Below are 27,497 nucleotides of genomic sequence, written 5' to 3'. Positions count from 1 at the left end.
TATTAGGAGGAATTTTTAAAAATATGATTGCTATTCATATTACTATGTCTTTACTGCTTTTCATTCTATAAAAATAAACCAAATTAATAACATTAGTTCAAGCCCTAATCCTTACCCTGGCCCCAGCCCTAGCCTTAGTCCTAACCCTAACCCTAAACCTAATCCTAGATCTAAACCAATTCTGAAGCCTAATACTAGGTCTATCCCTAGACAAAGCATTAACCCTAAATTTGGCCCTCATCTTAACCATAACCATACCTTAACTCTATAGTTAGCCAAAATCCTAATTGTATCCCAACATGGTGCTTTAACCCGATCTAAACTCTAATTCCATCCCTAACTTTAGCCTTAATAACTCAAGTATTAACCTTAATCCTAATATGAGCCCCAACTCTAACCCTAACACTAATACCAAAACTTAAACTTAACCCTGCCTTAACCCTAACCCTAACCCTGGCCTAAAACCTATCCATAGTCCTAACTTTAACTATCACATGAGCTCTAACCATATTCCTAACTCTGGCTCTAACTCTAAAATTTACCATAGAACTAAATATAACCCTAATCTTAAACTAATTTTAAATCTCTCCCCAACACTAATCCTATCCTTCTGCTTAGGCCTAACCCTAAAACAAACTAGCATTCAGTGTGAACTTGAACATAGTCCTGAAGCTAATTTTAATGCTATATCTAACACTAGCCTTAAACTAACCATCATGCTAACCAAAGACTAAGCTTCATCCTAGTGATGATGACCCTAACTTCAACTATAACTGTATATTATATATAACAGCTCTCACTCTATATTATACATAGATATATAACCATTTATAACCATATACATTTATAACCATATATAAATATATATATTATATATATATATAATGTATATAAAACCACAGCTCTAACTCTATCCCTAACCCTACACCTAAACTTATCCCTAATCCTAGCTCTATCCCTAGGCCTAACAATAGTCTTAACCCTATCTATAACTCTAGTCACAAATCTAATCCTAAATATAACACTAGTCCTAGACCTAATCCTTATTCTAACCCTAAAGCTAAACATAACTCTATGTGTAGCCCTAACCCTAAGCCTAGCCCTAATCATAACCCTAACCATGGCTTTTAATCTAACCTAGACCTAAGCCTAGACTTAACAGAACCCTAATCCTAAAACTAGCCCCGACTCTTGCCATAAGCCTAATACTAACACTGACACTAAACATAAACCTAGCTCTAAATCTTACCCTAACCCCAACCCTAACAATAGCCTTAATAATAGCACTCATTCTAAACCTTAACACCAATCCTAGCTCTCACCCTAGTCCTAATACTAACCCTAACACTCATCCTGTATCTAGTCCTACACTTACTTCTAACCCTAAATGACAGAATTTGCATTCACATGAACTGTCAGGGTTTATATACACTTGAGTAACTGAAATGGTCAGAGAAACAGAAAGAGAGCCCAAGCCCTTTTGTGTTTGAATGGTGCCATCATTAGTCACCAATTCTGAAAACACCCCATTTTCAAGCAAATTGTTGTTAAACTTCTAGGTGTCACTGTGGTGATACCTATGGGAAGGCTTGTGGCTTAGGATGAGGAAAAACTGCAACTTGGCAAAAAAAATTCAGAAAACATCAGTCAGTTATTGAAGTCTAATAGAGGCTTTATGAGTAACTGCCATGGATTGGCCCTCCAGTCCTAGTGTAAAATTTGTAGCAGGAGGAAAGCAAACAAAATGCTGAAAATGTATCATTTGAAACATACTAAGTGGAAAAATCAAATATAGAAGGCAGATCAAATGAATTTTATTGTCTACAGATAAAAAAAATGAGCTGAATGCCAACAGTGGCTGTGCTCTATGATGCAAGATAATATCTGAGTAGTACTTGTGAAAATAAACTGCACCCTCTCAGGGAGGCCGGGAAAAGTGATGCTCACAGTCAAGCACGTAGATGTAATGGCTAAAACACTCCACAGAAAAAGAAAACCTTGAATTTGATCCCAAGTCCGGCTCTAAATAACTCTTTTTTTTTTTTTTTTTTGACAGGCAGAGTGGATAGTGAGAGAGAGAGAGAGACAGAGAGAGAGAGAGAGACAGAGAGAAAGGTCTTCCTTTTGCCGTTGGTTCACCCTCCAATGGCCGCTGTGGCTGGCGCACTGTGGCCAGCACACCACGCTGATCCAATGGCAGGAGCCAGGTGCTTCTCCTGGTCTCCCATGGGGTGTAGGGCCCAAGCACTTGGGCCATCCTCCACTGCATTCCGGGCCACAGCAGAGAGCTGGACTGGAAGAGGGGCAACTGGTACAGAATTCGGCACCCCGACTGGGACTAGAATCTGGTGTGCCAGCACTGCAAGGTGGAGGATTAGCCTAGTGAGCCACAGCGCCAGCCCTAAATAACTCTTCAAACCACAAAAGAGAAAACAGGCATTTTGCATTTTTCCCCATCAGAATAGCGGCAAAATATGCAGTCATGGGAGCAGAGAGGAAGGGGAGGACTGAGAAACAATGAGCAAACCTAAATCTGTTTGTGATTTAATGGTGCTGTGACTTTGCACCTGTTCTCAAAACTGCCCATTTTAAAATAACTTTATCTTTTTATCTTCTTGTGGTGCATTGGCTTTGGGAAGTGGGTTGGCATGGGGACACAGGAAGTCACCTGGACCATTGGCCACCTTGTGGGCTGCCTTAGATGCTGGAACTGAAGGCATCAAGATCAGCAATGGGGTCCAGCTCTGAGATTAGACCCAAGAACTCTAGGGCTGGCCAAGGTATCTCAGCTTCCCAGCAGGTCCTGGAGGCTGGGGTGCCTCAGCTTGCCAGGCTCTGCCAGATTTCCCCAGGTGCCAAAGTCTGTGCTGCAGGACAGGGTGCTGATGCGTCCCTGCCCCCACTCCTGGCTTGCTCCCACCACTTGCCTCATAGCAAGCAGCCCTGGTTTCTTGAATGGATTCAATATTGTGTACATGGCAGTTTAATTTTCTGACTTTGTGTTGACTCTGAAACCAGATGCTATGGAATTATAGAGATTTACTGTATTTACCCAGAGTAACTGAAATGCTGTTTGTAAAAATTCACCTGAGTATTTATTTTAAATACGTAATTCAAGGTTTAGATGGTTTCATTTTTAGATGCTTAATTTTGGTAGCAACCACAATATTTTGACAAAACTATTTGTACAGAGTTCTTTCAACCATGAATTCATATAATATAAATTGGGTGTTGTGACTGATGTTATCATTTGCTGCTGACACTGTAAGCTCATGAAAACCGAGGAACTCAAAAGCAAAACCTGCCCAGTTCAGTAAGAGGTGGAGCTCGCTGTGCTTTTCATTCCTTTCCAGCAGATGTCTCCCAGACTTGTTTCCATTACAGAAAAGATCCCTTTTTTGCAACATTTTATGTTTTCAGGTGGGAATGCTGCTTTCATTTTATAACCACAATGCTCTTCACAAGTGCCAGTAGTGGAGGATTGAATAAATGCTGAGATCCCTTTCAATGCCAGCTCAGTAAAGTAGAATGAACAGGAAATCAGATGTCATTTAAGGAATTTTTCCCAAATGTACAAGGTTTTATATATATAATGTATTTTATTATATTTATATAATTATATTATATTTATTATATTATTATATTAATATGTTTTGTAATATTTATTTTATTATATATATAATAAAAGAACAAGCACTTGCCAAAAACAAATACAGTGCCAATCTTAAGTGATTTGGAGTGCTAGTTTATTGTGTTTTATATCTCAGCATATCAATTATATTCTTTTGTATGCATCAAATATTACATAAGAATGTAAAATAGTCTTTACAAAAGAGAAGTAAATATAAGAAAAGTAAATATTACTAATATGCAGCAGTACATATTTATTATTTGCAAATGGTTCAAAGATTACAAGGCCCATTATTAGTAACAACACATGTGAATCATGACTTAGCAACATAGAGTGTAAAGGAAGTTACATATTTATATTAAAATACACATGCAAATGTATTCCAGTCTCTCTCAAGCACTCAGCATACACTGCTTCAGAAGCAGGAGGCATGAAGCTGTAGCAGTTTGAATATACACAGCATACTGAAATCTCTCAAGCATAAAAACTGCACCTAATTTGCCATAATAGTTTCTTTCTTCAAGTATTTGGATCTGAACTCAAGCAAAGAAAATAATGAACACCAATGATTTTCATACTATGAAAATAGAAACAGGTTAACAGTTGTAAAAATCTTGAAAAATATGGAGCTTATGAGAATGAGAAATGCATTTCATAAAGAAGGCCATAGTGGATCTATTTCATTGGGGCTGTATTTTTTTTTTTTAATTTAAGATCTCTGTCTCTTTTTCTTCCCCCTCCCTCTTTGTAACTCTGCCTTTCAATTAAGTAAGTAAACCAATCTTTAAAAAAAGATGGACAGATATGGCTGCACATACCCAAAGGAATAGATACACAAAGGGAGAATGTTGGATACATGTAGTCTCCAAGTGCAGGATTTGACTGGTACTGAACAATCCGTGGTAGGATGACAGCTGCACTGCAGTTATTTTCAGATCAGTGGCAACCCTCAATTCCACAATCCAACTTGAAAAAGTTAGAATTTAAAACTCTCTTTTCCCACTCAGGGATTACCTGAGCCACATGTACTGAAAAGGAACTAAGAGGGAGGATCTTCAAGCACATGTAGTCATCATTCAATTTCAAAGTCAGAGCTTTAAATGCTAAGGTTAGTCTGAAAGATATCAGGCCCTTTTAGCTTCTTAGGGAACACACACTATATCTTTATTTTTTAAGAAAGCTTTTATTTAAGAAATATAAATTTCATAGGTACAACTTTTGGAATATAGCAGTTCTTCCCCCCATACCCACCCTCCCAACCCTAGGTCATCCCACCTCCTACTGCTTCTCCCATCCCATTCATCATTAAGATTAATTTTTAATTATCTTTATATACAGAAGATCAACTTCATACTAAGTAAAGATTTTACCAGTTTGCACCCACACAGACACACAAAGTACAAAGTAATGTTTGAAGACAAGTTTTACTATTAATTCTCATAGTACAATTCATTAAGGACAGAGGTTCTACATGTGGAGCAAGTGCACAGTGACTCCTGTTGTTGATTGAACAATTGACACTCTTATTTATGATGTCAGTGATCACCTGAGGCTCTTGTCATGCGCTGCCAAGGCTACGGAAGCATTTTGAGTCCACAAACCCCGTCAGTATTTAGACAAGGTCATAAGCAAAGTGGAAGTTCTCTCCTCCCTTAAGAGAAAAGTACATCCTTCTTCGATGGCCCCTTCTTTCTACTGGGATCTCACTCACAGAGATTCTTCATGTAGATCATTTTTTGCCACAGTGTCTTTGCTTTCCATGCCTGAAATGCTCTCATTGGGTGTTCAGCAGCTCTATGTTTTTAAGAATTATAATTCTTGGGCCAGCGCTGTGGTGCAGTGGGTTAATTCCCTGGCCTGAAGCGCCGGCAGCCCATATGGGTGCCGATTCAGGTCTCGGCTGCTCCACTTCCTATCCAGCTCTCTGCTGTGGCCTGGGAAAGCAGTAGAAGATGGCCCAAGTCCTTGGGTTCCCGCACCCATTGGCAGACCAGAGGAAGCTCCTGGCTCCTGGCTTCAGATCGGCACAGCTCCAGCTGCAGTGGCCATCTAGGGGGTGAACCAGTGGATGGAAGACCTTTCTTCTCTGTTTCTCCTTCTCACTGTCTGTAACTCTAACTCTCAAATAAATAAATAAAATTTTTAAAAAATGAATTATAATTCTCTATACAAAGCTGCAAGTAAAGCTAGAACAAACCTGTGACAACATCTGAGAACATTTGTACTATGAGGTTCCTGAGTTAAAGGGATTTAAGTAAATAGATGTGGTTGATTTCCAATGAATCTTTATTCACAAAAAGAGGTGAATCTTGTTTTTTTCAGAATATCTTGCATGCATGTTATTACCCATTTTACGGATACCAATGTGTACCACACCACATTTTTCAAGTGAAACTTCAAATAAAACTTTCAAATCTTTAATTACAAAATAAGGTTTCTTTCTGCTTTTTTCTATCATTTTTAAGTAATTCAAAATTTAAATATGATTAAGAAATTTTATATTTGACTAGGGTAGAATTACCAAGTCTTTAAGATTTTCAAACATTTTATGGTATCTACAAATCTAAGCAAGATGATAAATAGTATACATAATACATATTTGGGAATTTTGAAGAAGTCATTTTATTCTTTCACTTTAGATGTGTATCATTTAGTACCTTGATCTGCTTGTTACTCATAATTTAAAAGCTTTGAAGTATTGCCAATATAATTTGTAACTGTTATTTAAGGATTAGAAAACTCAGATAAAGTAAAATTAGATTGTGTATGATTACATCACTCAGCAATGATGACTGTGAAAGGACTGTCTTTACGCATTGTCTCAAATATCCTTTTCCTTTACTCCTTAACTCATTCCAGTAATTTCCACTCCCCTGACCATTCAAAATTTGTTCTCTCCAGGTTGACAGTTATTTTTATAAAATTAGAGGTCATTTCTTCAATGTCATTTAATATAACCTGTCAGTAGTATTGTTCTCAACAGAAAACTCTTCTCCAAAATAGCTTCCTCATTTGTCTTCCAAAATATTTGCATCTAGGGAGTGATTTTAGCTCATTTGTCAAATGTTAGTTGGTTGTCAATGTGTGTGTTCATTTCTGGGGTTTCTATTCTGTCCCATTTGTTTACATGTCTATTTTTGTTCCAGTCCTAGGCTGGTTTGATTACAGCAGACCTCCATTATGTCTTGGAATCTGGTATTCTGATGCCTCCAGCTTCGTTTCTGCTTAAAATTGAGTAATTGGGGTCTTATTTTTTTCCATATGAACTTTAAAATCAGTTTTTTCCATAATTGTGAAGAATGTCCTTGGTATTTTGATTAGGATTGCTTTGACTCAATCAATTACTTGGGGTAGTATGAACATTTTGATGATATTACTTTTTCCGTTCTATGACCATGAGAGATTTTTCCCATTTTTATGTCTTTTGTTTCTTTAATTAAGGTTTTATAATTTTCATTGTAGAGATCTTTCACATTCTTGATTAAATTTATCCCAAGGATCTTTTTTTTTTCTACTGTGAGTGGGCCTAATCTTACAGTTCTTTCTCAGGCAGAGACTTGTTCATGTATAAGAATGACACTGGTTTTTTGTGTGTTGATCTACATCCTGAAAATTTTCTTAATTCTATCATGAGTTCTAATAGTCTCTTAGTGGAGTCTTTTGGTTCCTGTATATAAAGGATTGTATTATCTGCAAACAGGGATAATTGGAATTCCTCCTTTCCAAATTGTATCATTTTTTTTTCTTAATGCCTGACTAAAAACTTTCAGAAGTCTACTGAAAAAATAATAATGAAAATGGTCATCTTTGGTTCCAGACTTAGTGAAATTCCTCACAGCTTTTCCTCATTCAATATGATGCTGCCTGTGGTTTCGTCATATATTGCTTTGTGTCAATGTATGCTTCTTCTATCCCGAATTTTAAGAGTTTTTATTATGAAAGGATGTCATTTTATCAAATGGTTCTCTGCATCTATCGAGAAAATCAAATGACTTTATCTTTCATTTTATTGATTTTAAATAACATATTTATTTATTTGCATATGTTGAACTACCCCTGAATCACTTGAATAAATTCTACTTGGGGTCTTATTGATGTATTATTGATGATTTTATTTGAATCTATGTCCATTATGGATATTGGTATGTAGTTCTTATTTATTGCATCTCTGTGCTTTTGTAATTGAGCAAATTCTTGTCTCAAAGAATAGATTTGGATTGATTTTATCCCTTTCAATTGTTTTGAATAATTTAAGAATGGGGATCAGTTCTTCCTTCAAAGTTTGATAAAATTCAGCTGCTTCTGGGCTGGCTCTGGGGCATAGAATGTCAAGCTTCCACCTGCAGTTTCTGCATCCCATCTGGGTGCTGGTTCAAGCCTCAGATGCTCCATTTCCAATCCACCTTTGTTCTAATGCACCTTGGGTCCCTGCGCCCATGTGAGAGACCCAGAAGGAGCTCTGTGCTTCTGGATTTTACCTGGCCCAGCCCTGACCATTGCAGCCATTTGGGGAGAGAAACAGCAGACTGAAAATCACTTTCTCTGTCTCTCTATCTCTCCCCCACCCTGTATCTCTGTCTTTTAAATAAATAAATAAATAAATATTTTAGAAATGAATTCTGTCTCTTCCATAAATGATGTTTGGAAAGTTGGATTTCCACTGCTGTAGTTCAAAATCAAACCTATGTCTTACTCCCTATACAAGAATCACAATGGATCAAGGATCTAAACCCAGTACCTGAAACCATCACATTACTGATGAACAACATAGGGGAAAGGCTATTGGCCTAAGCAGTGAATTCTTGAATAAGATAGCAGAAGCACAAGTAATAAAACAAACACCAATAGACTAATGTGATTACATCAATCTAAGAAATTGTTTCACAAAAAAGAAAATAATTAACAAAGTGAAGAGGTAATCAAAACAATGAGAGAAAATATTTGAAAACTATGCATCCAATAAAGGATTAATATCTAGAATATATAAGGAGTTCCAGAAACTCAACAACAACAAAATAATCCAGTTAAAAATGTGCCAAGGCAGGAACCAGCATTTTCAAAGGATGAAATAAAAAGGGCCAACATAGGGCCAGTACTGTGGCATAGCAGGTAAAGCCACCTCCTGCAATACCTGTATTCCATATGAGTGCTGGTTCAAGTCCTGGCTGCTCCACTTCTGATCTGGCTCTCTGCTATGGCCCAGGAAAGCAGTAGAAGATGTCCCAAGTCCTTGGGCCCCTGCACCCACATGGGAGACCCAGAAGAAGCTCCTCGCTCCTGGCTCCGGACTGGTTCAGCTCTGGCTATTGCAGCCATTTGGGGAGCAAACCAGTGGTTGGAAGCCCCCCCTTCTCTCTGTGTGTAACTCTGACTTTGAAATAAATAAATAAATCTTAAAAAAAAAAAGGCCAATAGACAGATGAAAAAACTCCAGGATCACTGCCATCAGGGAAATGCAAATACAAATTACAGTGTGAGTCCCCTCACCCCAGTTAGAACAGCTGTCATTCAAAAATCAAAAATGAAAAATGCTGTCATTATCACTCATAAACATTCTGAAATAAGCATTAAAACTATCACTCACCTAGTTTTCCTATTGCTTTTCTAGTGTATCCATAATGGCCTGTTTCTTTTGATTTTTTTCTCATCTCCTCCTTTTTAAACAGAAGTGCTGTAGAGCTCAATCTTTGATATTCTTTCTAATGACTTTTACATCCTTGTTTGAACTAATGGTTTCCAAATTTGTATCTCCAGCCCAGGAACCCCTCCTTAATTTCAGATCGGTATATCACACTGCCTACTTGAGACCTCTCTTTGATTATCTATTGTGTATTTAAATCCCAACAGGTCCAAAATATTATTAATGTTATTCTTTCTCATACCTGTCCCTTAGGTAGTTTTCCCTATGTGAGTTAATGGCAACTTCTGCAGTTGCTGTGCTGAGATCCACAGTGCAATTATTTATTTATTTATTTATTTGCCAGGCAGAGTAGACAGAGAAAGAGAGACAGAGAGAGAGAGTTATAGACAGTGTGAGAGAGAGACAGAGAGAAAGGTCTCCCTTCCATTGGTTCACCCCCCAAATGGCCACTACAGCTGGCATGCAGCACTGATCCGAAGCCAGGAGCCAGGTGCTTCCTCCTGGTCTCCCATGCGGATGCAGGGCCCAAGCACTTGGGCCATCCTCCACTGCACTCCTGGGCCACAGCGAAGAGCTGGACTGGAAAAGGAGCAACCGGGACAGAATCCAGTGCCCCAACTGGGACTAGAACCTGGGCTGCCTGCGCTGCAGGCAGAGGATTAGCCTAGTGAGCCACAGCACTGGCTCACAGTGCAATTCTTGATTAATCTCTCTTTCACAACCCCTCTCTTATCTGTAAACAAATCCTATCAAGTTTACCTCAAAAATGTTTCCAGAGGCGAGAAATATCTACCTTTAGTTCACCAACAGATGCAGTCTATATTAGTAGGCTAATTGCTTTTCTTCATTGTTTTTTTAAATGAAATACTCAGTTAATTGATTTTAATACAGGAGTCTGCTACAAGTGAATGATGAAAACTGTTTATGTGATCAGGATTAAAAAAAGGTAAACTAAATTTGTCATTTTCTTTTGCAAAAATGTTAGCAGAGACAACTTTTCTGGAAATAAAATGGGACTGTATCTTCCCTGGGTCATAGCAAGAAAATATTTCACTATATCAATGACCTTGAATGCTTTACAGGTAGCTGATAATTGAATTTGTTAAGGAACCATTTCAACAGATGGTTGCTATAGAATTTTGACTGACATGGTTAAGTTCAGAGAACTTAAAACAGTTTTACTAAGAAAGGCAATAGAAAAGTTGGTGATAGTTGAGGAATGTGGAATTCTAAGAAGTTTTCTTTTAAAAATTAATCAATTACAATATGTTTTTACAGTGCTTTAAGTGATCTGGTAGAGAAGGCTGTGTTTATTCTATATACTTTTGTTTGCATGTGTAGGAGTACAAATCTTGAAACATATTTTATAAATTTACTGTGACAAAATATACATATGTTAGCAAAATTGAGACTTTAAAATGTGCATATTGTTTACTGCCCTTGTCTATACTCTTGAAGAACAGTGGTTTTCTTACTTGATATCTATTGAATTCTTTACTTAGTGGAGTTTTAAAAGCATGTCATTGTAAAAATTAAAAGAAAAATTAAGAAGAGAAGGAAGAGGGAAGATGGGAGCAAGGGCAAGAGTGAGAGTTGGTGGGAAGTATTACTATGCTCCTAAATCTGTACATATGAAATGCATGGGATTTGTTCACCTTATAAAAAATTGAAAAAGAATTCTGTTTATAACTTCAATTGCTTTATAGTTCATGGTTAGATGTGATTCTTTATTAAATGGCTCAGAAATAGAATTACTGTCATTTTTTAAATTTGGAAGGCATAGAGACAAAGAGATAGGAATGTAATGAAAGAGCTAAACTCTTCATGTCCACTCCATGAGTGCCTAAACACTTGGGGTTAGGTCAGCAGAAAAGGCACTCAATCAAGGTCTCCTAGGTGGGTAGCAAGAGCAGTTATCTGTCTCCCAGGGTCTGGATTATCAGGAAGCTTGAGCCAGGTTCTAGAGCCAGAAATGAAACCCAGGGACTCTGACATGGGATGCAGGCATCTTAACTGCTAGGTACATACCTGCTCCACAAATGAAATATTCTAGCACAACTGAACACTGAAATGCTGAACTGAAAGTTGACCTATCATAAATTTATGTGATAATAAACAGAAACACTAAGGACATTCTGAATATAATTTAGCCATTTCTTTCCCTCCCTAGGACTCCTGGAAAAGATGACATGAGGCAGCTGTGGGAATCTCTTTGGTCTAGACACTTGAAAATTAAGTTTTTTTTTTTTATTGGAAAGATAATACTGGGTTATGCTGCAAATTTGGGCTTTAGGTTTTGTAATTCACTTTCATGAAATTAATTTTATTTTCCATTTAGAGTTCTGATGGTTTCTTGTAGTAATAATTATTCCTTTTTATGCAGAAGTGTAAGTTTACCTACTTAGAGCTTTCAATGTAATAAATAATCCAAAGGAGATAGCTGCTGTTGAGAGCACTGCATTTCTAGTAATAATGTCTATTACTGTATGAGTGTCTCTAGAGTAGTTGCCACAGACTTGGTGTTCTTTTCCTTTTGAGAATTACCCTAACAGTTGCCTTGGAAACCCCAGGAGGCCAATGAAGTGATCCTAACCACCCCCAAACTTAGAGAAAGCAAATGAGGACATTGATTTCATCCTGGAAGGTCTTTATTTGTGGTGAAGAAATAAGCATAACTCATCATACATTTTGGTTATTAACATCAGTTTTGTTTAGATAATTCTGATTTCCTAAGCTGGGAATTTGTACAACTGTTGCATGTGCATGTATATTTTGCTGCATCAAAGTGGCTGCTATATGTTATTCAGATTTGATTTTTTTATATTCTCAGAGTTATATTGTAGGATTTGTGTCTAGTAAAATCTAATTCTTGCCTACGTGCATTTGGGATTGTCTTTTTTTTTTTTTTTTGACAGGAAGAGTGGACAGTGAGAGAGACAGAGAGAAAGCTCTTCCTTTGCCATTGGTTCACCCTCCAATGGCCACTGCTCTTAATAAAGAAATAAGAATTTTAATTACTGTTTTCTGAAGGCCAAATTCATATGTATTTAAATTTCATAGTAGCTCTGCAAAGTCGGTGTTTTATCTCTGCAGATGAGGAGACAGATGCTGAGGAGCAAGATAATTGGCTCTAAGTCTTGTGACAGACTAACATGTTGTAGGACCTGGATTGGAACCAAGACTGGTGAGTTAAGTACATGTTGTCTCTACTACTCAAATCTGAATTACACACTTCTCCATATTTCTTTTTATTGTGCCTTGTCTTCACTCAAGTTTAGCTTACCAGTCTCTCTGGTCCATCCAGCTACAGAAGCTGGGGATGTTGAAGTAGGGCTTGGGGATAGGGTATAGGCTTCAGTGCTGCTGACCAGGGTAGGGGCCAGCCAATGAATGATGATGGCTACAGTTCAGCTGGCATCTGTTTGATGGCCGACATTACCAAGAAGGCACCAGACCCTGGACAGATGCTTCATGAGGTGGAGAACATACTTCAAGCATCAAGTTGAAAAATGTGTTTCTCTTCTTGTCTCATTGGAGTCAGCCTAACTGGATTCTTTAGCTGTCTTTTCTTCCTGGGGCATCTCAGTTTCTGGGAAGCTTGTTTCTGAATTTTGGAAAGCAAGAATTTTTGGTGTGGACCATCACTCTTTCAGCTAGGGTTGGCTTTTGCTGGTTCAGAGCTTGCACTCTTGTCCAAACTCTTTTCTTCCTCAAACTGCCAGCTGCCTCCATGAAAAAAGGAAAAAATAGCAGCACCCTAAGTTCATTTTCTTATTCATTCCATGATGCTATGTTATCTCTTTGTACTAACATAGTAAGTAGCTGAACTAATAATCTAACAAATTTTAATTGGCTAACACAAATGTGTTAGAGGAAGACCTGACCTTTTTTTTTAACTTTTATTTAATGAATATAAATTTCCAAAGTACAGCTTATGGATTATAATGGCTTCCCCCCCATAACATCCCTCCCACCTGCAACCCTCCCATCTCCCACTCCCTCTCCCCTTCCATTCACATCAAGATTCATTTTTGATTCTCTTTATATACAGAAGATCAGTTTAGCATACATTAAGTAAAGATTTCAACAGTTTGCTCCCACACAGAAACATAAAGTGAAAAATACTGTTTGAGTACGAGTTATATCATTAAATCACAATGTACAGCACACTTAGGAAAGAGATCCTACATGAGGAGTAAGTGCACAGTGACTCCTGTTGTTGACTTAACAAATTGACACTCTTGTTTATGGCCTCATTAATCACCCTAGGCTCTTGTCATGAGCTGCCAAGGCTATGGAAGCCCCCTGAGTTCACTGACTCTGATCATATTTAGACAAGGCCATGGTCAAAGTGGAAGTTCTCTCCTCCCTTCAGAGAAAGGTACCTCCTTCTTTGATGATCCGTTCTTTCCACTGGGATATCACTTGCGGAGATCTTTCATTTAGGTTTTTTTTTTCCCCCAGAGTGTCTTGGCTTTCCATGCCTGAAATACTCTCATGGGCTTTTCAGCTGGATCTGTGTGCCTTAAGGGCTGATTCTGAGGCCAGAGCTGAATCATAAGTTGAGTAACTGGTACACAAACTGGTGCATATATGGGACGCTTGTACTCTAGGCAGAAGCTTTACCCACTATGCCACAGAGCTGGTCTCATAGTATATTTTTCAAGGATTTTTTTTGCTTTGACTTTCATTCTTTAAACAACATTTAGAAAAGAAGTTTTTGGGGCCATGCTATGGCATAGTGGGTAAAGCTGCTGCCTGTAGTGCTGGCATTCCATATGGATATGACTTTGAGTCCTGGCTGCTCCACTTCTGATCAAGCTCACTGCTATAGCCAGGGAAAGCAGTAGAAGATGGCCCAAGTGCTTGGGTTCCTGTACCCACATGGGAAATTCAGAAGAATCTATTGGCTCCTGACTTCAGATCAGCCCAGCTCTGGTCATTGTGGCCATCAGGGGAGTGAACCAGCAGATGGAAGATCTCTCTCTCTCTGCATCTGCCACTCTGTAATTCTGCCTTTCAAATAAATAAGTCTTGAAGAAAAGAAGTTTTAGACTTTGATTAAGTGCAAATTATCCCTGTACTCAATTATAGATTTTAATTTTTTCTTGTATCTAGGAAATCTTTGCCTAACTTAAAGTAAAAAAAAAAATTTCTTCTATGATTTTTTTTTTCTGGAAGTATTGTAGTTTTCAGAACTACAGTTAGATCTGTGGCATATTTTCAATTTTGTAAATAGAAGCTATTTTATTGGAAATTAGTATCTCATTGTGCTAACACCAAGTGTTGAAAATGCTATACTTTCTCCCCTGCACTGCAATAGTGCCTCTGTAGAAAACCTGTTCACTGTTTGTGTTTGGATCTTCTCTGGAACCTCTTTTGTGTTCCAGTCATCTGGCTTTCTGTATGACAACAGCACACTTTAGATTAGTATAAATTTATAACACTTAAAAATCATCCCTTTGATTTTATTATTTTTTCAGAGTTATTTTGGCTATCCTAGATTCTTTGCATTTTCATATGCACTTATATCAGCTTGTTACTTTAAAAATAACCAGGTTGCTAAATGAAAGATCTCTGTGAGTGAGATCCCAGCAGAAAGAATGGGCCATCAAAGGAGATACCATTCTCTGAAGGGAGGAGAGAACTTCCACTATGATTATGGCCTTATCTAAATAAGACCAGAATTTGTGAACTCAAGAGGATTCCATAGCCTTGGCAGCTTGAGATAAGAGCCTTGGGTGATTACTGACATCATAAATAAGACTGTCAATTGTTAAATCAACAATGGGAATCACTGTGCACCTGCTTCCCATGTAGAATCTCTGTCCTCAATGTGTTGTACTATGTGAATTAATGGTAAAACTACTACTCAGGCTGGTGCCATGGCTCACTGGGCTGATCCTCTGCCTGTGGCACCAGCACACTGGGTTCTAGTCTCAGGTGGGGTGCTGGTTCTGTCCCAGTTGCTCCTCTTCCAGTCCAGCTCTCTGCTGTGTCCCAGGAAGGCAGTGGAGGATGCCCAGGTGCTTGGGCCCTGCACCCGCATGGGAGACCAGGAGGAAGCACCTGGCTCCTGGCTTTGGATTGCAGCAGTGCACTGGCTGTAGTGGTCATTTGGGGGGTAAACCAATGGAAGGAAGTCCTTTCTCTCTGTCTCTCTCTTTCTCACTGTCTTACTCTGCCTGTCCAAAATCAGGCAGACTTTATCGTGTTTTTTTTTTTAAAGATTTTATTTATTTATTTGACAGGTAGAGTTACAGACAGAGAAAAAGAGAGACAGATAGAAAGATCTTCCATCTGCTGGTCACTCCCCAGATGGCCAGAACTGGGCCAATCCAAAGCCAGGAACTTCTTTCCGAGTCTCCCACCTGGGTGCAGGGGCCCAAGGACTTGGGCCATCTTCCACTGCTTTCCCAGGCCAAAGGAGAGAGCTGGATGAGAAGTGCAGCAGCAGGGACTCAAACTGGAGCCCACATGGGATTACAGCACTGTAGGCAGAGGCTTAGGCCACTACACCACAGTGCCAGGTCCCAGACTTTATCTTGAAACTTAACTTTACTCTGACTGAAGTTATCCCATCTCACAGATATTCATCTGCATGTTCAGGCTGTTGAAACAAGATGTCGTGTAAAATGCTAATGGACCACGTGATTTGTGAGCTCATTTCCTTTAGCAATAAAATTTTTGTATGATATGTTATGCCCACTTAGATTGTCCCCAAAGACCACCAAGGGGCCTATACCATTGTAAAACACATGAGTTTTATTGCAGGTCTGGGCTTGGGCGATCAACTATCACTGATGCCATGGGTCTGGTTGAAAGTCCCAACTTTAGTGAAGGGGGTTTTTATAGGGTTTTCAGAGACAATCTATACATTCTAGCACCATTCAGCAAATCATCTCATTCCACGGGAAATTCAAAGAACATCTCATAAAATTTATTAGTGCATCCAGTGGCAGGAATGGACCTATTAAAGATGGTGGGATGGCTTTTGGGGTTGATGCCTTTTAAAATGATTGGCTAAGTATAGGGTCTGAGCCACTAGGGTGTATGTGCCAAACTGCAGGGTCTCAGGATGTTATCAATTACCTTAAGTGCCTGAAAAGACACCTGAAACTTTAGGTATCTCCCTGCTATCTGCCGATTGGCTGTTGCTAGGTGGGGTTTATTGCAAGGGGAGTTCATTTATTTTTTCTTTCATGAGCTTCAGGGTTCAGGGCTGGTCAGGCCTGAGTTACAAGATGGAGGCCTATTCTAAAATAGCTGCACCTTGATCCAGGCTCAGGTTTCTCAGAGATACAACACAGTTTACTCGTACATTCACCTATTGAAGAATATCCTGTTTCAAAATTTAGTTTGATTTTTATATTATTGCTCATGTGGAAATTTGATTTCTTCAATCATTGCAGTTGGATAATGTTTGCATTTTGGATTAGTCCAGATGTATTCTTCCTCTTAGTCTTTTGAAAACTGTGTAGAATTACATTGGTTTTTCCCACTTTTTCTCTAGTTTTATTGATGTCTTCATCCTGTCACAATGAAATTGATTATGAAAACAGGCTGGTGTTCAGACATCAGGACAGACAAGTGCTTTTGGGAGCTTGGCTCAGGGGCAGTGGTGTGGCTTCTTTATGTTGACACTATCCTTGCTGACAGAGGCCATGCCATGCACTGAGCAGTGCTGTGGGGCCTGCTTGGCCATGTCTGAGATTAATTTTAGGCAGCCAAGGCATGAGCCACGTTTTGCATGGAGCTAAGGCCTCACAGCCAGCATGATTCATGTAGTAACCAGTCCTGAAGTGAGCAATCCTTTGCCAGCAACAGGAAGTCCACCAGAGGCACACTCACTGTCCTCTGTGAGACATGGGGAACTCCTGGCCACACTGCCATGGGTCCTTGCCCCTTGTAGAGACTCCAGCTCCAGGCTCCACCTCTGTCACTGTGGGACTGTCCTTGTTCTCTGCAGTGATGCTGGCAACCCAGTTTCCTGTAACAGAGAATGGGGAGCCATGCCGGGGTCATGCTGAGGTCAAGGTGGTCAAAGTCAGAGGGGCCTCTGGGTCCATGCAGGAGGTGCTGCAGATCCTCAGGCTAAGTTTTACTGATTTTCAAGTACAAATGATCTATGACCTGACCAGAGTCACTCCATTTTGTCCCTGATTGTCCTGTATTTTTTTCTAACCAGTCCCACAACTGCTAGCTACTCAAAAACTAATCTTCTGAGAGGTTTTCTGTAAGTTTATTTACATTAAGTACTGGGAAACTTGTTGATATCCCCAAGATAAGCATAATGTTGCTTGCTCTAGCTCCTGTAACAAATGCTTGGCTTTGTAATTAACTTCAACAAGATATGTTTTTGGCCTTTAGAAGCTTAACCTTGAGCTCCTTCAGGGCAGTATGATTTGGAGAGCACACGCCCCTGTGCAGCCACTGGCTTTTAGAAATAAAATACTCCATAATTAGGCCCTGAGACTTCAGCACTTATTAATATTTCTGAAATTAATAATCTGTGTGGGTTCTTGCCATGAATTCAGAGACAAATTCTGAATACTGGCTCAAATAGACCAGATGATATGCTGAGTTTTTAAGCTTTTATTCAGTGAGAGAAACACATAGGAGAGTGAGGGCTCTATCTAAAGGAGAAAGGAAAGTCTGGAAATTAAGTAGGGGCCATACCAAGCAGGGAGCAGGCCAAGAGCTGTGGACTTGTCCTGTGAGGCCCACACCATTGGGGAGGGTGAGGCAATGGTGTTCTTCCACAGGAAGCACCAGGGACAGGCTTCAGTGAACATGTCCACCTTTATTAATGACCATGTACACTTTCAAAGGGCAGGCAGAAGGGGCATAACTAATTCAGGGCAACCCTAACTCTATAGGATAGAACCAACACTGGCACCAATATGCATCTCCAATTAGCTTGAAGGTCTCATAGTTAGGGTAGCTTTCCAGGTGGGCCTGGAGCACCCCCAGCAACAGTTTACCTAATTGGCAGAAGGTGGGGGTGGGAGAAAATGTGCCTGAGGCTCCCACCTCCCACCATCAGTCAGGCTAGCCACATGGGCTAGGCAGAAAGTCTCACAGGATCACCCACATCTCCCCCCTTTGTTTTAGGGCAAGTGTGACTGCTTAGTGTGGCACAGCAACAAGCCGCAGCCCACAATAAGCTTTAAATTAAATTGAAGAATGCCTAGCATGGGGATTAAGGGCAGGGAGGAAAAGAAGGGCAAAGGGAAAAAGGCCAGGCCCACCATGTTTCAGGCCTTTGTAATTGGCAGGCGGTGCACAGGTATGGGAAAGCAGGGGCATGAGATCACATGGGGGCTGGGTACAGTGTGATGAAGGCATAGCCTTCCAGTTCTCAAGTCTAATGATATATGACTGCCTGCATCATCCCCCCTTCAGAGACTCCATTCCCTTAATCCTAGGGATGTTGAAGGGTGTAGAATCATCACATCTTCTATAGCTGCTTCCTGTTTATGAGGGATGTAGTGCAGGCCCTGCCTGTCCTCAGTCTGGAAGTCTCTGCCTATCTCATCTAACAAATTCTCTTTGTGAGCTGGAGCAATCTTGGTCACCACCAATGTCTGTGTCCCCTGCATGGTCAGTGACTCCCAGAAGTTGTTGAGTTCTGCAACATATAAGTTTGTAAATACATATGAGCAAAACTGGAACATGACCAATTGTAACTGGAGTACCCCTTTAAGATGAAAAGACCACATCCTACAGACTCCCAGATAGTGGGTGGTGATACATTATAAACACATTTAGCTTGAGTATAGAGAATTATATTAGAAGAACACATTAGGAGTTTTATTGTTGATAACAGAGAGAATCAAAGAGGCAGGTACACCATGCCTGCCTTCAGGCACAGCACTCTTGATGTGAGGAAAGCAAAGGCTTTACTTTTCTTTTTGCTTAAGATCTCTGGCTTACAGGAATAATCAGGCATGTCTTTTGAGTACACCTGTGAGGACTTGAGAGGTAGACATTAATCTTAATTTTACTGAGGTAGTCATGTTCAGTAGCACCTGGTAAGGTCCCTTCCATTTAAGCTGTAGCCCATCTGAAGAGGATCTTTCTATGAATGGCTTGTTCAGGGAAAGGTGCTGAAGTTGTTTTGTAGAGGGTCAGCTTTCAGAGACTGGGTCCAGGGTTTGGCATTTCAGGTTGCTATCCACACAGGCTGCAGAGTGATCTCTGGAAAGCACAAGCAAAACCTTTGCCCATCATTATGAGAGGATCAGGCCCCTTCCATTGTTGGGTGGTTGGGTCCCTCCATCAAACCAGAGGCAATTGGGTTGCACCTGTGAAAGGTCTCCAGTGTTTCACTGCTGGTGGCTCTCCAGGGGGTGAGACCTGTAAGAACTTTACGGTGAAAGGAGCAAAGTTAATACACTCATAGTGGGGGTACCGTACTCTCCCCTCTGTTTTTTAAGCATAGTCTTATGGTCCTGCATGGGAAGTTAATGCACAGTGACTCCTATGGTTAATTTCACAATTCACACTCTTTTGTGTGCTGTCAGTGATCACCCAAGGCTCTTGACATGAACTGTCTAGGCTATGGAAGCCTTCTGAATCCACAAAATCCATCAATATTTAGAGAAGGCCATAAGCAAAGTGAAAGTTCTCCCTTTGAAGAGAGTACATCCTTCTTTGATGACCACTTCTTTCCACAGGAGTCTCACCCAGGGAGACTCTCCATGTAGGCACACCTTTTTGCACAAGTGTCCTGACTTTCCATGCCTGAAATGCTCTTGTGGGCTTTTTAGCCAGACCAGAATGCCTTTAGGGATGACTCTGAGGTCATTGAGCGTTACTTAGAGCAATTGCCATTCTATGAGTCTGCTGTATGGACTGCTTCCCATGTTCAAGCATTTACTACTCTTTAATTCTGTTGATATGATCACTTTAACAGTGCCTCCTACATGATCAACTTAAAACTTAATGCAATCAAATACAGTCACTTTTAAACTTAAACATATATATATATATATAAATATGTTAAAACTTAAGATGTCACTTTCACCATCTAGCCCAAGGGTCAGATTTGATCAAATCATAACTCCTTTAAAACTCAGTTGTTTTAAAGAATTAGAACTTAAGAGGCATTAAGAGAACATAGTAGATTACTTTAAAATAACACAGAATCTGTCCCTTTGGTTGTTGAAAAGTCAGAAATAAAACCTTAAATTTAAGGCCTGGTGCATTGAATCAAATCCCATAATTTGGAACAGTTTTAAGAGTCAGAACTAGGGAAGAAAGAATAGCACCCGCATGGGAGACCAGGAGGAAGCACCTGGCTCCTGGTTTCAGATCAGCGCAGCATGCTGGCTGCAGTGCACCAGCCGTAGTGGCCATTTGGGGGGTGAACCAATGGAAGGAAGACTTTCTCTCTGTCTCTGTCTCTCTCTCTCTCACTGCCTAACTCTGCCTGTCAAAAAAAAAAAAAAATCAACAAATGACAAAACTGATGAGGATGTGGAAAAGTTACGCTGGTCCACTGCTGGTGGGAATGTAAACTGATGCAAGCCACTGTGAAAAACTGTATGGAGATATCTTACAATTCTGATTATAGGCCTACCATTTGATCTAGCCATCCCACTCCATGGAATTTACCTAAACGAAATTAGCATATGCAAGAGTTATCTATAACCCCATGTTCATTGCAGCACAATTCACAATAGCTGAGATCTGGGAACAATCCAGATATCAATTGTTGACTTGATAAGAAAATTATGGTATATACACACTATGGCGTACTATGCAGTTATTAAAAAAGAAAGAAAGAAAAAGAAACCCTGTCTTTTGCAACAAGATAGATGAAGCTGGAAACCATTATACTTAGTAAAATAAACAAGTCTCCAAAAGACAGATATCCTATATTTTCCCTGATCTGAGGTAGCTAATAGAGTACCTAAAATGTAATGTATTGGAGTTAGATACACATTTTGAGATTTGATGATTGTTTAGAGTCCTTGTCTCTTCCATTGAGTAACAGTGATTTTTTTAAATTCATTTTTTTTCTTCATACTATTTGCTGACTTGTTGAACTCTTACTTAGTGTAGGGTTAACTATACAATCATTAAGTAAACTGAAAACAGATTTTGTAAAAGTTAAGTGGGAATGTGAGAGGGAAGAGGAGAAAGGGTTGGACTGTGTGTGGGAGGGAGGGTATCAGGGGAAGTGTCACTTACATTCATTAGTCTGTATATATGAAATATATCAAACTTATCTTAAATAAAATTTTAAAAGGAAGTAAATATTTAAAATTCAAAATATTTATACCAGTAACAAGGAGAATTTTAAAGGTGTTTATATATATAATATATATGTGTGTGTGTTTACTTTATGACAATATAAATGTACATATATATAATTTGTAATATAAATATATAGAGCAACCTTTTGAAATTTTTATAATGTATTTATCATCAGAAAAGAATAGCTCAGCTTTCTGTAATAATCCAGTTTCTGATCATTACAAGAATGAAGAGTAAGCCACCAAGTTGTAGCTCATAATCTCTGTTTCTCTGTGTCTCCAAGTCTACCAACCTCTAAAATTAAATAAACATACCTAATTCAGGGATAAAAATCACATTAAGATCCCACTATTTTCCCGCATAATTTTCAGGAAATATACTAGTATCTAGACACACAGTGGCAAATTTATCTATGTATAAAATATATATATGTTATATATGTTACATATATTCATATATATATATATATATATATATATATATTACATTGAGGAGAAAGAATTATTACTCTTGGCTAAAATGGCCCTGAGACACTGTGTACCTCATAGTTTCCAGGGCAACTTACAGAATGTTGGGGATGATGATGATCTTACAATAAAAGTGAAATCACCATGGCCATGGTACATGACTTTTCTATGCACATATGTTTTCTCATTTTGGAGTCTCTTCATGTGAATTGATTAATGGCAGAAAAATTTTTTCACATTCATTAAATTGACATTTTACTGTATGAATTCTCTGATGTTAGTTGATGTTTAATTTCTTGTTTTTTTTTTTTAAATATTTTTATTTATTTGACAGGTAGAGTTACAGACAGTGAGAGGGACAGAGATAAAGGTCTTCCTTCTGTTGTTTCACTCCTCAAATGGCCGCAATGGCCAGACTGCACTGATCTGAAGCCAGGAGCCAGGTGCTTCTTCCTGGTCTTCCATGTGGGTGCAGAGGCCCAAGCACTTGGGCTGTCTTCTACTGCTTTCCCAGGCCACAGTAAAGAGCTGGATTGAAGACGGGCAGCTGGGACTAGAACTGGCACCTATATGGATGCCAGCATAGGTGGAGGATCAACCTATTGCTCCATGGTGCCAGCCTGATGTTTAATTTCTGGCTATGGTTTTTTGAGATCTGTTGCACTTGAAGGATATCACCTTTTTTGAGTTGCATATTTATGCAAGCCTGAATTCTATGAAAATATACTTCCACATTCATTACACTGCTAAGAAACCCCTTGGGTGAATTTTCTGATGTATAATGCCATTTCTGACAAATGGCTTTTTGTCACACTAATAATATTTCTGAACTTCTTTTTTTAACAATTTATTTTTTTTATTTGAAAGACAGAGTTAGAGAGAGACAGAGAAGCAGAAAGAGGTCTTCCATCTGCTACTTCACTCCCCAGATGGATGCAATGGCTGGAGCTGCAGCGATCCAAAGCCAGGAGTCAGGAGCTTCTTCTGGGTCTCCCATGTGGGTGCAGGGCCATCTTCTACTGCTTTCCCAGGCCATAGCAGAGAGCTGGATCAGAAGAGGAGCAACCAGGACTAGAACCAGTGCCCACATGGTATGCCAGCATTTCAGGCCAGGGCTTTAACCTACTGTGCCACAGCGCTGGCCCCAACCTTTCTTCCTTATGGGAGTGCCTATTGTATGGGATGTAATTTCCAGCAAAAGGCTCTGTCACATGGTTATGTTGATTTTACAAAAAGTCCTTCATATTTACTATATTCTTAAGTTCTCTCCCTTGTTTGATCTACATGTTATGAGGTATTCCTTCTGACAAAAGGCTTTCCCACATTTATTACAAGATTTCCACCATGTAATAAATTCTCTGATGTTATATTGTGTGATTTTGGCAGAGTTTTCCAACATTCATTCCATTCATAAGGTTTCTCCCCCATGTGAATTCTGATGTTTTATGAGGTGTTACTTATGGATAAAGGCATTTCCATATGCATTATACCCAAAGTGTTTTCCCCCATATGAATTAGATGATGTGCAATGAGGGCTGAATTATGGGGAAAAGCTTTCCAAGTCATTATGTCCAAAAGGTTTCTCTTCATGTGCATTTTCTGATGCATTCTGAGATGTGACTTATTGCCAAGGGCTCTTCCACAGTCATTGCATTCATGAAGTTTCTCCCTGGTGTGAATTCTCTGGTGTGATATGAGCTATGATTAATAACATATAATTTATAAAGGCTTTTCCACACTTACTAGATTCATAAGGTTTCTGCCCTGTGTGAACTGTTTTGATATGAGTATAACTTATAGAAAAAGGCTTTTCTGCAGTCATTACATTTATAAGGTTATTTCCCTGTGTGAATCCTCTGAAGAATTTGGAGTTGGAGATTAAGTTTTTCCACAGTCATTACACTCATGAAATTTCAATACTGTGTGCATTCTCTGGTGCATTCAGGTTTGACTTTTGTCCAAAGGCTTTTCCAGTCATTACATTCATAAGGTTTCTGCCCTGTATGAATTCTCTGATGCATGATGAAGGTTGACTTATGGCTAAATGCTTTCCACAGTTATTACAATCGAGTTTTCTACCCTGTGTGCATTCTCTGGTGCATTCAGGTTTGACTTTTGTCCAAAGGCTTTTCCACAGTCATTACATTCATGAAGTTTCTGCCCTGTGTGAATTCTCTAATGTAATATGAGGCATGACTTGTGTCCAAAGGCTGTTCTACAGTCATTACATTTATGAGGTTTCTCCCCTGTGTGAATTTGCTGGTGTATGAGGAGGTCTGACTTTTGTCCAAAGGCTTTTCCACAGTCATTACATTTATAAGGTTTCTCCCCTGTGTGAATTTGCTGATGCATGATGAGGTTTGACTTTTGTCCAAAGGCTTTTCCACAGTCATTACATTTATAAGGTTTCTCCCCTGTGTGAATTCGCTGGTGCACGATGAGGTGTGTCTTTTGTCCAAAGGCTTTTCCACAGTCATTACATTTATGAGGTTTATGAGGTTTCTCTCCTGTGTGAATTCGCTGATGTTTCCTGAGGCCTGATTTGTGTCCAAAGGCTTTTCCACAGTCATTACATTTATAAGGTTTCTCCCCTGTGTGAATTTGCTGGTGTATGATGAGGTGTGACTTTCGTCCAAAAGCTTTTCCACAGTCATTACATTCATGAGGTTTCTCCCCTGTGTGAGTTCGCTGGTGTATGAGGAGCTTTGACTTTTGTCCAAAGGTTTTTCCACAGTCATTACATTTATGAGGTTTCTCCCCTGTGTGAATTCGCTGATGCTTGATGAGGTTTGACTTTTGTGTAAAGGCTTTTCCACAGTCACTACATTCATGAGGTTTCTCCCCTGTATGAATTCGCTGGTGTATGAGGAGCTCTGACTTTTGTCCAAAGGCTTTTCCACAGTCATTACATTTATGAGGTTTCTCCCCTGTGTGAATTCGCTGATGTTTCCTGAGGCCTGACTTGTGTCCAAAGGCTTTTTCACAGTCATTACATTTATAAGGCTTCTCCCCTGTGTGAATTTGCTGGTGTATGATGAGGTGTGACTTTTGTCCAAAAGCTTTTCCACAGTCATTACATTCATGAGGTTTCTCCCCTGTGTGAATTCGCTGGTGTATGATGAGGTTTGACTTTTCTCCAAAGGCTTTTCCACAGTCATTACATTTATGAAGTTTCTCTCCTGTGTGATTTCGCCGATGTATGAGGAGGTGTGTCTTTTGTCCAAAGGCTTTTCCACAGTCATTACATTTATGAGGTTTCTCCCCTGTGTGAATTCGCTGGTGTTTCATGAGGTCTGACTTTTGTCCAAAGGCTTTTCCACAGTCATTACATTTATGAGGTTTCTCTCCTGTGTGAATTCGCTGATGTTTCCTGAGGCCTGACTTTTGTCCAAAGGCTTTTCCACAGTCATTACATTTATGAGGTTTCTCTCCTGTGTGAATTCGCTGATGTTTCCTGAGGCCTGACTTGTGTCCAAAGGCTTTTCCACAGTCATTACATTTATAAGGTTTCTCCCCTGTGTGAATTTGCTGGTGTATGATGAGGATTGACTTTCGTCCAAAAGCTTTTCCACAGTCATTACATTCATGAGGTTTCTCCCCTGTGTGAATTCGCTGATGTATGAGGAGGGATGACTTTCGTGCAAAGGCTTTTCCACAGTCATTACATTTATGAGGTTTCTCCCCTGTGTGAATTCTCTGGTGTTCTATGAGGTCTGACTTCCACAGAAAGCCTTTTCCACATTCAAGGCATTTATAAAGTTTCTCTCCTGTGTGAATTCGCTGATGGTTTATGAGGTATGACTTTTGTGTAAAGGCTTTTCCACAGTCACTACATTCATGAGGTTTCTCCCCTGTGTGAATTTGCTGATGTTTCCTGAGGACTGACTTTTGTCTAAAGGCTTTTCCACAGTCACTACACTCATGAGGTTTCTCCCCTGTGTGAATTTGCTGATGTTTCCTGAGGACTGACTTTTGTCTAAAGGCTTTTCCACAGTCATTACATTCAGAAGGTGAATTAAAACTGAGTGATTTTCCACAAGGTTTACATGTGTAAAGTTTTTCCCTTGTATTTAGTCTCTGGTTTATTGCAAGATGTGACTGGTGAATGACAGGTTCAACATACATAATGTACTTATAAAATTTCTTTCTTGTGTGAGTTTGTTGATGCATATTGAGGCTAGAATTTTCATGGATAGCTTTTTCTATTTGCGTTGCTTTTCCAAAAGTGACAGTTGACTTATTACAGTTTTCTGCCATATGAACCCTCTCAGATTTACAGAACATCTTTCTTGTGAAGACTTTTGCTTGTCCAGTGGGTCCAAATGGCTGCTTCATGATGTGAATATTGTCAAGCTGGCTAAGAGGCTCACAGAACTGGAGAGATTTTCCAGGTATCTTAGTGTTATCAAATTTCTCTCCAGCCTGTAGTTGATCAGGCCCACTTGGGGGATACACAGTGTGACATTTATTGCATTCCTCAGGCTTCAATCCTGAATAGATTCCCTTTTTAATAATCAGTGTTGGAACATGGCTTGAATTTAAACTAAGTGTTTTTCTTAATTCAATTCCCTTGAGAGCTAATGTCTTGTTATTTTTCATAAAATCCTGATTCAGATTTTTGTCCTGACTTTCCTGGTTGATCCTAATCAGGTCATCCCTTTTCATGACCACTGAAATGAGAAAAAAGCAATCATGTCACTGAATCACATGTAACTGTTTCTCCTGACATACTCATGTAAAGGGAATGAAGTTACTTGTAATCCAAGTGGCATAAGATGTTCACAAAATCAGTATGAGGTACTTATTTGTGACCATTATATGGTTTTCCTCCTTAATACATTAATATACCATGAGGTTTCCCAATGTTCAAACATGATCCTTTTTACTATGGGAATTTGTCAAGGATGGTAGAATGACTTTTGTGCTATGATGTGTGGGATGCCTGCATCTCAAAACAGTGTCGGTTTGAGCCCTGGCTACTCTGCTTTCAGTACAGCTCTCTGCCTATGTAAACTGGAAGGAACCAGATAATGGTTCATGTGCCTGGGAACCTGTGAGAAACCAGGGAAGACTAGAGGGATTCTAGAGTTTTGGCTTCAGACTAGTTAGACCTAAGTGTTGCAGGCATCTGGGAAGTGAGCTAATAGAGGACCTCTTTCTCTCTCTCTCTTCTCTCACTATCACTCTGCCTTTCACAAAGATGAAATAGCTATAAAATATTTTAAAGAATGGGCAAATATTTAATAAAAATATTCACCCACTACCTAGCAACCATTTTTTCCCTGTGCTTTTTCTCCAGTTTATTTTTATAAAAATTGTGTGCTTTTTGCTTCTCTGATATCTCAACCATAAACATGAAAAGGTTGTACTGATCATTTACTTGCAGGTGGAGAAGAGTGAAATGTGCCTGTACTTTAAGCAGGACAACATTTAAGGAGTAGGATTTGAATCTATGAGTGTCTCATGCTCAGTCTTCCTAGGTAAACATCATTTG

At 39.3% G+C, this 27,497-nt stretch overlaps 1 protein-coding gene and 1 long non-coding RNA gene across 4 annotated transcripts in view; one reads left to right on the top strand and one right to left on the bottom strand.

The window, feature by feature from the left end:
• Positions 1-27,497, top strand: part of LOC127486769 (uncharacterized) — a 47,410-nt gene that overhangs the window by 13,955 nt on the left and 5,958 nt on the right. Inside the window, exon 3 of one of the 2 annotated variants that reach the window (XR_016226688.1) lies at positions 12,366-13,211. The exons of the other annotated variant lie outside the window; for it this stretch is intronic. This is a non-coding gene — a long non-coding RNA (uncharacterized LOC127486769). Of the gene's footprint in view, positions 1-12,365; positions 13,212-27,497 lie in introns of those variants that run through there. 2 annotated transcript variants of the gene reach the window in all.
• LOC127485255 (uncharacterized) overlaps positions 22,838-27,497 on the bottom strand; it is a 147,285-nt gene continuing 142,625 nt past the window's right edge. For both annotated transcript variants that reach the window (XM_070067766.2, XM_051828052.3), the window contains one exon: positions 22,838-26,673. In XM_070067766.2, coding sequence (XP_069923867.1) covers positions 24,179-26,673 — 2,495 coding nt within the window. In that variant the 3' untranslated portion in view covers positions 22,838-24,178. The remainder of the gene's footprint in view (positions 26,674-27,497) is intronic.

Source organism: Oryctolagus cuniculus, chromosome 20 (assembly GCF_051225735.1).
Source record: "Oryctolagus cuniculus isolate XC-2025 breed Fujian yellow rabbit chromosome 20, ASM5122573v1, whole genome shotgun sequence".
Lineage (NCBI taxonomy): Eukaryota > Metazoa > Chordata > Mammalia > Lagomorpha > Leporidae > Oryctolagus > Oryctolagus cuniculus.
This window is presented reverse-complemented; position numbering and strand designations above follow the sequence as displayed.